The 12,848-nt window shown below is 47.2% G+C and overlaps 1 protein-coding gene across 3 annotated transcripts in view; it reads right to left on the reverse strand.

The window, feature by feature from the left end:
• The window catches only part of ankfn1a (ankyrin repeat and fibronectin type III domain containing 1a), a 35,942-nt gene extending 23,544 nt beyond the window's left edge, over positions 1-12,398 (reverse strand). Inside the window, exons 1-5 of one of the 3 annotated variants that reach the window (XM_086064037.1) lie at positions 11,494-12,398; positions 10,637-10,767; positions 9,970-10,155; positions 7,511-7,683; positions 5,391-5,605 (exon numbers count right to left, since the gene is read on the reverse strand). In XM_086064037.1, the coding sequence (XP_085920163.1) occupies positions 5,391-5,605; positions 7,511-7,683; positions 9,970-10,155; positions 10,637-10,755 (693 nt within the window). In that variant the 5' untranslated portion in view covers positions 10,756-10,767; positions 11,494-12,398. The remainder of the gene's footprint in view (positions 1-5,390; positions 5,606-7,510; positions 7,684-9,969; positions 10,156-10,636; positions 10,768-11,493) is intronic. The other 2 variants (XM_086064036.1, XM_086064035.1) reach the window with 2 other exon arrangements.
• Positions 12,399-12,848: the final 450 nt, after the last annotated feature.

Consider the following 12,848-nt stretch of genomic DNA (forward strand, 5'->3'; position numbering starts at 1 on the left):
TTTTGACTGCCACGAAGGCGGCTGGCAGTTTGTGATCAATCGCTTTCTGACCAATTGAGTTCACGTCGGACGATTTTGTTTGCTGATCGGGAAAGACAAAGACATTTGGAAGATGTTCAATATCGAAAGCGATCGTCAAGTGAAATTGTGCTGGCGAAAGTGAAAGCGAAAGCGAAAGCGGAAGCGGAAGCGGAAGCTCGTTACTTGCCGCGCGCGCGCTGCACTGCAGACCATTTCTTTCTCTCGCTCCCCCCAAAGAGGGCGGGGCAAAACATCTCCCGCTTTGCACCGCATGAAGCCTCATACGACGACAAGCGCAATTTGTGGAGCCAACATTTCACGCTGGAGGATTTGGAAGCGGCGCTGCGGGTTCGCGGATGCTCAGAAAGGCGCGCTTGAGTCGGCAAACAATTGCGCTCGCCTTGCGAGTTGCAAAAAAAGAGAATACAGAAAAAGACTGTAGAGTGGGTGTGCAATTGCACGTTATTCTGGTACGACGAAATAAAAAAGAAACGAAACATAAATAAAATACAATTTAAAAAATCTATAAAAAGATAGATTAAAAAAACTACAACAATAACGTTCAAATAAAAAAGATGTTCTTTGGAGTCACGGGTGCAAATGCATCCGGCATCCAACCGTAAGGACAAGTTGACACAAAAGGAATTTGATTTTGTAGTTTGATCAAACACAAGAACGTGCATGTTATTATTTTTTGTCCACTTGGGGGCGCCATTCTCGCGTTCTACCGTTTACTGTCTACTTTTTGGCCTGGTGCAAAGGTCATAAAAACAAGAACATCATCTGTGAATGTTTGAAAGAAAACTTGCAAGGGTGAAGAATATCTTTTTGTAATGACATTTCTCAATAATTGCGACAAGACTTTGTCTTGATTTGACGACATTTCATATCACGTCGATTTTATTGCTCACAAATCAGGCAGACAAACAACGGACTGGTCGCCGGCCAATGTGAGGAAAAGCCGCTGAGCAACAAGCTGGCACGCGCTCATCCCTCAACTTCATTTTGGACTTTTTGCCTCAGAAGCCTCCCACAGTGGACCTCCCCCAAGGCTCCATTTTAGGCTTGAAAGCACATAAGACAAGGAAGAGGAAGATTTCCATCACAGTCTGATGTTGTTGTTGTTGTTGTTGTTGTTTTCTCTCACGACGGAAAAATCAAGCGACAACATCTGCTGGCTCACCGTCCAGCTTTACAATCTTTGTCAACTTGTTACACTTTCCACTCGACACAAAAAGACCCAGCTCGGGAAAAATAACATCCAGAGGAATACATGCGAGTCATGAGTGAGACCTGATGGAGAGAACTCGTCTGCCCCCTGGTGGAACACATCAAAATGCCACCAACCCATTTCCTTCCTCAACAGAGAAATTCGGTGACACCGCCCAAAGATGGCGGCTGAGCTTGCGGTGTTGTTCTCGAAATTAATTAACATTCATCTGTTACAGCTTCTGCACAAAAAGAAATCAATAACAAAAGAAGAAGTTCTTTGTTTGTTTTAAAAAAGGGAAATAAGCCTCTCGAACATTTCAGGTTAACGAAAGTTCAAGTCATAACATCGAACCCACCCACGACTCGACTCGGGTCCACTTTGGAAACAAAAGCCAATGTTGACAATGCACATTTGTTCCACCTGCCTAAACTGGACAGCAGGCAGAAAAAAAGTGGAAGGAGAGGATTGCTCCGTAGTCGCAGTAACAAGGTGACGCGCGCACCCACAACACGCGCGCACGCACAACACGCACGCACGCACAACACGCACGCACGCAAGGCCACAAAAGTACAATTCAAATATTGGGAGGGCAAACGAGCCGCGAGGCTTTGGAGGGATTTTCCACGCGGGCCGGTTCGGTGGCCCGTTGCCGGGAAATCAAATACTTCGGCAGCCAACGCCGAACACGCGCACGTGACTGCGCAGCAATTGGTGACGTTGCGTGCTCACGTGCGTTTGGCGTGCGTTCCTCCTTAACGCTTCACCAGCAGGCACGTGCACGTTTTGAAATGCCAAACGCACGTTTGTCAAAATTGTGCAATGATATTCAGCTGAACGCGCTCAACTTGCAATGATTTGAATGCGCGGATCAAATTTGGGGCTTTCGAAAATGGGGGCCATTTTGTCCATTCAAACAAAATCTGCCGCCTTGAAAAGATCCCAACACGTTGAAGTTGGAATGTTCGGACTCGGTCGACAGAAGAAAGCGTGACAGTGCGTCCTCAAAAGACAACGTTTGAAGCACAAATCAGCAAGGAGGGAAACATACAAAACTTCTCAAATGTACGAATAGAAGTCGTTGGAGGACTTTTTGAAGTCGCAAGAGGAGAAACAAGAAAAAAGGCTTTTGTGGTTATTTCAAAATGGTGACGACGTTTCATTTTTGGTGAGTGGGATTTTTGGGGCATCATTTGCGACGTGAGCTGAAGTTGACACGATTCGTCAACGAGTACACGAGAACAGCACACTCTTCCTCCTCATCATCATCATCCTCCTCCTCCTCCGCACGCCAATGACGACGTTTGGTCCATTTCGCCTCATTTTCTTCAAATGTGACTTTTGCCGACGGTACGATGGCTGCAATTACTGCCATTCAAATCTGCGCTAATTGCAGCTTTTAGTGCGGCGGGTTCGGCCGTGCGCATCGCGTGCGTGCGTGCGTGCGCGCGTCACATGCACAAAATGAGTTTTGGGCTGACGCTTCACACATCGTCAAAGAAATGACATCTGCAGCAGGAGAGTAAAAAGCGGGCAAGGAAAGAAAATGAGCTGGTTTTGGATCGTGATCTGCTTCGGAACCGGACCGGCCAGATGACCTCGGAAGGAAAGTTCATCACGTCATTCGTCGGCTAATTGTCAACAAGTTCAGAGACAACGATTTGGATTCTTTGGCCGATCGTTTACAAGAAAGTCGTCCTCTCAGCGGGAAATGCTTTTCAATTCGGAAAACAATTTGCCACATTTTAGCACGACGTGAACAGAATCATCGTTTCAATTCAATTCCTGTTATTCAACGAAGGCATTGAAAATGAAATGATGAAAAGCAAAACTACTACAATTAACAATGAATTCATTTCAATTTCAAAAAACAACTGAATTGCAATTTTCTTTCACATATTGAAAATGACAATGATTAATTATTCATTTGCTTTAATTATTCATTTGCTTAATTTCTCCTGATCCCAAACAAACTTTTTTTTTTGTGCCATACGACACAATCCCATTCGTCCACAAAGCTAACATGCTAACCTGTTTTGTAAATGCGCGAGGAACCAGCGCGGGAGTTTTCTCCCGCAGGTGCCGAGAGACTCAAACCCCCAAAGTGAGAAGCGGGAGGCAGACGCGCCGCCCACTGCGCCACCGTGTCGTCTCGCACCTTGTCCACTTGAATTGCAGTTGGACTCGTTGCAACCAATTCAATTCATCATCAGCATCGAAAGGCGCCGTCCTATTTTTCAACAACAAAGTGGCCCTCCTTTGGTTGCCGGGCAACAGCGGCCAAACACCGGAATGGCGTTTTGACACCGAGTGAACGCCAGACCCCGAACGTTGCCCATTTGCGCTAAAAGCTTCTCATTGGTGGGCGGGATTTGCGACGGCGACTCACAACAACACGAATCGGAGCCAAGCGGCGACGCGCGGGTACACGACAACCGCGTACAATTGCAAAGTTTCGCAACCTCAAAGTCACACACGCGCGCGTGCGTGCGTACACGTTTAGCGCTTCCGCATTTCGCATGAGCGTCATCGACAAGGATGTCGCACCGACGCGCACGTGCGACGAGGTCACGTTGGATGAGCATAAACTTGATGGCAACGGATTGCTGACCTCAAATGTTACATATTTACATTTCCTGTCAGGTGAACAGTTTTTCGCAAAAAATAGCCCAAAAAACCTCAAGTACATGAAATGAGACTTGACTTTTGTGAGAAAGTGAAAGCTCGTCTCCTCTCGTTCGCCCCCCCGCTCAACCGTCAACCGTCAACTGTCAATCAAATACTAAGACTTGGAAAAACGAATGTGGTTTCGTCCTTAAGCCTGAAAATAACGACAGGCAGGAAACGCAAAACGCTCGCCACAGCAAGTCGCCGTGAGGACCACAAGAAGGCGCTCCAAGGCGGCCAAGCCCGAGCAGCCGTCCTCGCACGCACGCACGCACGCACTGGGCAGTCCACGTGACGCGCCACGTCAAACCACGAGGCGCTCTAATGCAACCGCGCCAGTGGACTATCCTCGGAATGCCGACATTGCAATACTCTCCAGAAGGGCTCGTCGACGGCATCTGCGCGCTCGGCCCAAGGACCACATGGGTACCACGTCGTTCAAAGTCAATCGTGATTTCCCAGGAATCATTTGGAAATGTCAAAACTGGAAGATCTGAAGAGAAATAACATGTTGACTATGGATATAGATGATGATCAGGTCACCAAAAGGAATATCGTTATTTCACTTGGCTACAATGGACCGATTTTTTGCCGATTAAGGGGGGACGACCTTTGAACCTTCTCTCCTGTCGTAAAAATGACTCCATAAAAGAGAATGAGCTGCCAAAGTGATTTTTGAGCACTTAAAAAAACATCAGCCAGACACTCGATCCTCATTCTACGTTTTCAGCATCTTACATCTTCAAACACAAACGCATCTCGAAATTCACTTTACAGGAAAGATGGACGTCACGATGCGATCATGATCACCAAATTGTGCCGAGGTTGGTGATATTAAAAAAAGAAAGAAAACCAGTATCAAAACTCCCGATGTTGTAAAAACGCTCCCATTCCAGATTGTGTTTCTAAGCAGCGACAAGCGTCATCGGCATGCGCTCCCGCAAAATGTCTTTTTTGGAATGCTGAAAAAAAGGACTGCTTTATGGCAGTGACAAAATCTTTCAAATTCAAATTCAAGGGCACAAACGGAATCCAACTTGCCTTTTTAACGGATGTGCTGCTTTCAAATACTGACACGATGATATGGTGCCATTTGAATATGGCGATATCGGGTGACGGAGTCGTACCGTCCGCTTGCCTACGATGCAGGTTGGCGCGGGTTCGCTTCCTGGCCCGGGAGACCGTGTTTGAACGTGCGCGTGTTTGTGTGAGCGAGTGCAAAATAAACATTGCGTTATCGCCGATATCGTTACAGCGTCTTTCATGTTCGTACACGTCGCCACGGGATTTCATGCCGTCTACGAACGGACTGAAGTCTTTGGACCGCGGCGTCCGTCCCGACGAGACGTTTGGCCTCTCGTCTGAGGTCATAATTGACAAGAAGCCGCCTGTCATTGACCACACATCCTGTTGAGGATGAATTGTGATGCCGCAGTGTTGCGCGGCGGCGGCGGCGGCGGCCGGATGATGTGCAGGTGTCGCTGAGACTCACGTGGATGTTGCGCAGCTTCTTGCGTCCTCTCTCCAACCGGCCCAACAGTTTGAGGTGGCGTTGCTCGGCGCCGGGCGGCCGCAGCAGTCGCTCGTCCACCGACAGCGTTTTCCTGACGGCCAGACGCTCGCCGGCCCCGCCCCCCCGCTGGCCCCTCGCCTCCTCCTCCTCCTCCTCCTCTTCCTCCTGGCCGGGCTCGGGTGGCCACAGCGAACCTGGACGAGAGAAAGCGGAGACGGCACGCTGTCACCCGACACGCCAGATGCAGAGTTTCAATGTTGTCACGTTGAGCTCCTCAGGTCGCTTCAGGTTTCCACTTAGCGTGCGTGCGTGCGTGCGTGCGCGCGCGATCAGATGTCGGCCGGCTGCGCTGGCATGAAAAGCGCACGAGACCGCTCGGTGACAAAACAGCAGAAGGACGACGCGGGCCTCGCTTTGCATCCAAACAGTTTTCATTCACCACCAGATGTTGCACTTCACAAAAACAAATGCCACTTTTATGCTTCGATTCAATTAACACGGCGCTGCTCCTTGTGGTGTGCGCAACTTGGCCACCGGGGGGCAGTAGACACAGATATAGTGTACACAAATGTGCCGCAAACTCCAAAGTAAGTCGTAGGAATGAGTTGCTCTTCACATCATATATGCATGCGAGTGTCGAACTGGAGGCGGGGCTTTTGTTTTCAACTGCAGCCTTTTTGTCCACGACAAAAATATTCCAGGAAATGAGTTAAGGATTCCCACCACAGCCTTTATCAACATGATCTCCTTATTTGGCTTTTACTTAATAAATAATGTGCTGGGAATTATCTCCTGACCAAATAATTCTGCTCATTTGGACTTTGTTCCAATGTTCTTCTGTCAATGTTCAGTCTGCGCTGACAAACTCTGTCAGAAGGAGAAATGTCTCCCTCTGGTGGACAAATGAGGAGAGAGAAACAGCGGCAAGAAATGTGCAGATTACAGTAATCACCTGCACATTTGAAAAAAAAGAGGAAAAAAAGCGAAATATAACCAATTTGTGTGTGTGTGTGTGGGGGGGGGGGGGTAATTAATTTATTATCAATGTACCAACAATCTTTCTAATTTTTCCCACATTTTCCACTTTGAAACGTTCACTCTGCTGTCAGATTACGTGATTGAGCTCCCTCTGGTGGACAGATGAATAAAAAACAAAAACAAAAATAATCACAAGAAGTTTGCTCACCACAATAATCCTGCACATTTGCCATTTATTATCTACAACTGGCAAATGTATTTATTCATTTTGGGGGGAATTGTTACTTCCTGAAAAGTTCAGATGTTTTTTTTTCATCATTATTATTATTAAATTCAATAAAATCAACACATTTTGTTTTAGATTTTAGTGGGATGTGGGGGGGGGGGGGCAGCTGAATTAATTATGCAACAACTATTACTGGACCTTTAAAAATGTAAATATTGAGAGCGGGCCGACCCTTCACCGAAATCACGTAAACCAACAATGAGCCCCCCCCCCCCCCCCCTCCAAAAAAAGGAGGCGGCGACAGTGCAACTGTTGACAAAAGTTGTTCCCAAGATGCACGGCAGGAAAGTCATTAACGTTCCTGTGCCGGGTGGCGCAAACGAGCGGCGTGATCAACACAGGAAGTCTGGAGCGTGCGTGTTTGGACTCGACATTCTTCTTGAAATCAAACAAACACTCAAAGGCCACAATTCGACCTCCACGCGCTCAAATCAAAGCATCAAGATACGGATTTTGCGCTCGTTCCTTACAGGCAATCACTAAATTGGGATTTTGACCTCCAGATTTTTTAAGCGGATCATCGGCGGTGATGCTGGCGCACGAGTCGGCCAACCACCAGGAGGCGCAGCGGGCCCGACGAGATCAAGTCATGACGAGAGAAGAAAATGATGGTGACACGCTCGCACCTCAAAAGGGGACAACAGTCCTCGCCTTCACTTTGGATCGCAACTTTGTCCATTTTTTTAATTCTTCTCATTTTTATTACGTCATCTTTTTTGAAGTTCCATTTTGCACTGAAAAGTTGCCCCGAAAACACAAAATGTTTTGCTTGCGATTCACAATTGCCGTAAGGTTGATGAACGGTTTTCATGGGTTGTCGTGGCGACGGTCTCACCTGTCGACTTCCAGTGAAGTCCTCCGGGACTGGCGGCCAGGCGGCGGCGCTTCCTGATGCCGGCGGCGGCGTCGGCGGGCGTGGACGAGAGGATGGGCAGCAGCGGGGTCACCAGGAAGGGCGTCTCCTTGCCCAAGGCCGGGGCCAGGAAGGCGGCGTCCCGCTCCGGCGTCCTGATGGGCCGTCAACAAGTTGCCGCTTAATTGCCGACTCGCTTCATCGAGCATATTGACGTCATATTCAACAAACTTTTTAATGAACAGTATTACATCATATTTAGTGTTGTTTTCGGTCATGGTAAATCTCTATAATAATGATAATAATAATAACACGTCATATGGTGCTTTTTCTTTTGCTGTCATTCATTCATTATCCAATACACTCTCATGTTCTACATACTGCCCCCTATTGATTGGGAGTGCGAAGCGGACGAGACGGGAAGCTTCCAACCTTGTGAGAAGCGTTTGGGGGACTTCCGTTTTTTTTTGTTTTTTGGATGAATCGGAACCTTCTGACCTCAAAATGCTCTCGGAGATAAATTCCCACAGATGCGGTCCAAAAGACTTCCCAAAGGAGGGAAAGTCCGCTCGTGCGTCACATGCACTTTTTGTGGCTCTTGCACAGAATGCGGCAGACGACACGACGCGCTGGCGAAGTCACGTTAACGGCCGTGACGTTCATCTCGCCATCGAGGAAGAACGCAGATAGAAGACACTTGGAAATAGGGCTCAACGATATCAGGAGGGGGGGGGTGGGGGGGCAATATAGATGTTGAATATTAAGATATTGAAATTATTGTGAATTTGTGATCTTTAACATGTAGCAAAAAAATAAGACATTTTTATCATTTTTTTCATGCTTCAAGTTCTTTAGGGATTTTCTACTTTCACCTCACATGCATTTTTTTTTTCTGTCGGTATGATTGTTGAAAAAAGTCCAATCGCCGTTCCTCCGCCCGGTCATACCTGCCATCCGAGACGACGTAGCTGCGACCGCGCCAAGAGCGACGCTCGCAAACGCCCTTTTTTTGCCTGCGCAGGACAAAATCCAGCAGCTCGCCCCAAGTCAACATCGGCGCCGTCGTTCGCACGCGCCCGTCAAAAGGCGGCCGTCAAAAAGTGCTCCATCGCAACAAGCGGCTGACTTGCAGGGAAAGCGGACCTTCCTCAGACGTTGGCTTGCCGCCCGCTGGCGTAAAACGGCGCTTATCAAGGGCGGCCATCGGCTCTTTGTGCCGCCCTGAAAAGAAACCAAGCAAGCGGCCGAGCCGTCGCTCGCGGTTTCGCCTTTCAGACAAACGCCACCCGAGGAGCGCCGTCGTTCGTTGCTCACGTTCAGACTTTATATACAATACAGCATTAGAAACCAAATATTTGCATCTGATGGAGCAGAGCCCTGAAAAGTTGAGGAATTGAGACAGTTTAACCGCCTTGAAATAATGTATCAACGATGAAGCAACCCCCTTCGCTCCCGGCGGTTTGACTGGATTTGGACTGATTTTGCAAGGCCCGCCCACAGAATGTTGTGTTTTATTGCTATCAAAACACGGAACCGAGCAAAAGAAAGATGAGAGGCTCTTCTTTCATCAGGAAAAAAAAAGAAAGTTGATTTCTGTCTGTTTCTGTTTGGCTTTAGAATTGAGCTCAACTTCATCTTTATTCACAAATCTATTTAGAAATGTGAGTAAAAGAGCTTTTTTCAACATAGCCCCCGGTTGATCTCTTTTGCTCCGCTGCCACCTGCTGGCCGTTTCTTTTTTGTACTTCTGTATGCTCTAGCATTTAAAAAAAATGATCTAAATACGTTTTTGGGACACTTAAGATGTTTAAAATAGAACATATTTATAGATTTGGGGAGCAAATGAGTTAACATGCAAATGAAAAAAAAAAAGAAGAAAAAAAGGAGGAACCGATATTTTCCCCCCCCAAAACCAAAATAGAGAACAAAAGAAAAAGAAAGATGTTTTTCAACTCAAGGTGTCAGTTTGTGGAACTAAATCATCTCAGTCCATTTGTATTTTTAAGAAAATTATAAAATCATAATTACAGGGAAAATATATTTAGCACAAGATCATTCTATTGAAGTATTTTGTTACTTTGAGGCCGTCATTTATTTTGTGTTGACCCTTTTGGGGTTGTTGGTTTCCCTCCTGAGCGGCAGATTTCCCAAGTTTGTCTTCTTTCTGTCCCTTTTCATTTCTTTTTCTTTGAAATAATGAAATACATTTTTGGAATCGAATTGAATTAAAAGTATTTCAAATGTTTAATATGACACATAAGAAAACAAATGAGGACATTTTGTTTTTGCTGGAAAAAGTGCACAAAAGAATCTGGATAATGTCAACGTTTTGAGTTGGCCAAATGTGAGCTCGGGTCCAATTTTGAGCCCCCGCCACCCGATTAAAGTCACACTTGACCCCTCTCAATATCTCAGAGCCCCAAACATCATGGCGGCGTTACCCGTCAGCGGCGCCGCCATCGCTGCAGGAGGAGCGGCGGCAATTGGGGGCGCAGCAGGACGAGGAGGAGGAGGAGGAGGAGGAGGAGCGGGCGGAGTCCAGGAGTCTGGGCAGCAGGAGCGAGGAGGGCATGCACAGCCACGTCTCCAGGTCCGAGAACTTGGAGCAGCTCAGCATCTCCAGCACGCTGCGAGGGGAGCGCAAGTGCACAGGTTTGAGCTTCGACTGTCTTGAAGACGCAATCAAGCAAAGTGCCTCATGTTGGCAGACATTTTCAAGTGCGTCGTCCTTCAACCGCTGCAGAACGTTGCGTTGAGAGACCACAGACGCGTCAAACCCACCGAAGGAAGAACAAACTTTCTTGAATTTGAGCTTTTGAACACGCGTATGCCCGTCATCTTTTTTTTCTTTTCAATTTGATTTCAAATATGTATATGAAGACAAAACAAAGTGATTATAAAAGTTCACCCGCGAGCGGCGCACTTTGAGCCTCCTGCCAAACATTTTCCACCGCTAGCACGCGTCAAGTGCCGCAACGGTTGCCACTTTTCTCCCGGATAACCAAAAAGACGAGCAAAGATCCCTGAGCCCAATATTGATCAAAAGCTGCACCGCAAAGAGATGCAACGACGCCATCTACTGGGATCTGTTGGCATCTCGTTCCATACCTCTCCTCGCCCGCTGCCTGGACGTGGTCATCGTTCTCGTCGGCCGCTTGGAAGACGCAGGAGATGCGCGGGTCTCGCGAGGACAACAGCACGCAGGAATTGTCAGAATCCACCGACATCTTCAGCCATATCTGCAAAGACCGGCAGAGAGCAGCTTGCTAAGTGAGCCGCAGCTCGTTTGTAGCAGTCACGTGACAAGTGGCCGCCATCTTTTGCGTAACGTCCCTCCCATTCAAAAAAAGACAAAAGAAAGAAGGAATGAGCACATCGCAAGCCCTCCATAAAAAGACATTCCCCGTTGGACTTGTCCTACTTCCCAAGACAACATTTTTCCATTTGTGGGCTTTTTTAAAACAAAGACTTTCTGGGAAGTTTGTTGTCACCACCAGTCGCAATTGAACACTTCAAACCTGTCAAAATGTTTGTTCAAACTTTGACGACAAGTCTGACGAATTTTGCTCGTCTGACGTGCCAAGACAACGTTTGTCGTCGCTTTCTGTAGTTGTTCTTGGTGTGGACGGTCCGCCGCCACGGGAACGCGTAGTTTAAACGTTACCGCCTAGCTTACGGTTTACACGTCGCTGCCAGCATGTGACGTAATGACGTGTGGATGGCGTGCGCCGACGTCAAACGACGTGCTCCGGTTACGCCAAGTTTGATTGACGCGTACGACCTGGGCGCCAAGACGAACTTCCAAAACATCGCAACACGAAATGTTTGTTGACGTTTCAAGCAATTGCCGTCGAAAGTCCCTCGACGTTCATCTTGTGTAACGTTTCCGACACGTTGGTGCTCAAACGCCGACTTGCTAGCGAGCGTGTCTCCCCCTTGAAATTGAAAAAGAAAAGCTGACTTACCGTCTCGCAGCGGCGTCCTTCTTTCGGCGTCGCTCGGCCTCGTTTTCCCGGAGCTCCAACATCTGCTCCGGCTGGGCTGTGGCCTGCTAACGTGTCTTTTGTCCTGCCCCGAGTAAAACATCCCCAAAATTACGGCGCAGGCTCACATTTCATTGCGGTATCTCCGCCGCACGAACGCCCGAGTTGGGCCAACAACATCTGGGGAACCCGCGGCGGGCGCGATCCAACACGGCTGCGAGGCGCACTCGTCGGGATCGCAGCCGGCCACAGAAACCGCCGTGGATTGTAAAATAGACCCAAATGTCAACTTTTACCGCCTCAAGAGTCAAGGTCCGAGTTATTTAAAGCGATTGAGGGGAAGGGCCGAAAAGGAGTCGAGCAAGAGGACACATCAAAGGGAGGTTTCAAGGAGGGAAGGACGCATGGAAGGAGACTTGACGGAGAGGGGCAAAGTAGCACTTGAGTGGAAAATGAAATGAAATGTTAGAAGGGAATGTGGGAAAAATAAAAAGAGAAATGGGGCTGAATAGAAGCAATTAGTGAGGAGGGAGTTGCTTTGAAGCTGAAATGAGGAGGGCTTAAAGTGTTTAGGAAGACAGATAAGAGACAGGAAGGAAGGAAGGACACACACGCACACACACAAATAACTTCATGTTCAGCAACATATAGTGCTTTTCTCGTTGCTATTCATTCAAATCGATATCCCATGAACTTTTTGAATGAAAACATGTCCATTAGTTGCACATGATTTCAATGAGGTCAACTGACGTGCATGTTCGAATAAAATAATTAAATCAATTTGGACTTTTGTTTTTTTTTAGTGGCCATTTTTTGGGGTCTTGTCATTACATATTCAATTTGATTTCCTCATTTAGTATTTTTTATAACCTTACAAATTTTCCTTTGCAGGTTGTTGAACAACATTAAATAGTTTCTTTTTTTTTTGAATGGCCGACTCTCGTCGTCTTTATATCGCCAGTAGAGGGCGCTTGTACTTCTTCAATCAAAATGTAATTCTTCTGCATGGCAAGTGATAAGTTCCGACATTTGAAGACATGAACAATGTCTTTCTGACTCGTCGCAATTACATTTGGAGTCGTTGAGAATTTTCACATCTGTAAAGTCATCGCGACCCGTCAAAATGACACATTGACATCTCCAATTCACTTTTGCAGACTCAGTTTTACATCTGCTATTTTTTTTATGGATTTATTTTGACCTAAGCGCCTCTTTTTAACAGAACTTAAGCACAAGGCTTATTTGCGTTTTTGGTTTTGGTCCCCGTCCCCTGCAAACAGCAGTGGTCCACTATTTAGTTCAACCCCAAATGAGGTTTGCTGCCTGCCTGACAACAA

The sequence above is a fragment of the Leptonotus elevatus genome, chromosome 20, assembly GCF_054856555.1.
Source record: "Leptonotus elevatus isolate MCC_2025b chromosome 20, RoL_Lele_1.0, whole genome shotgun sequence".
Lineage (NCBI taxonomy): Eukaryota > Metazoa > Chordata > Actinopteri > Syngnathiformes > Syngnathidae > Leptonotus > Leptonotus elevatus.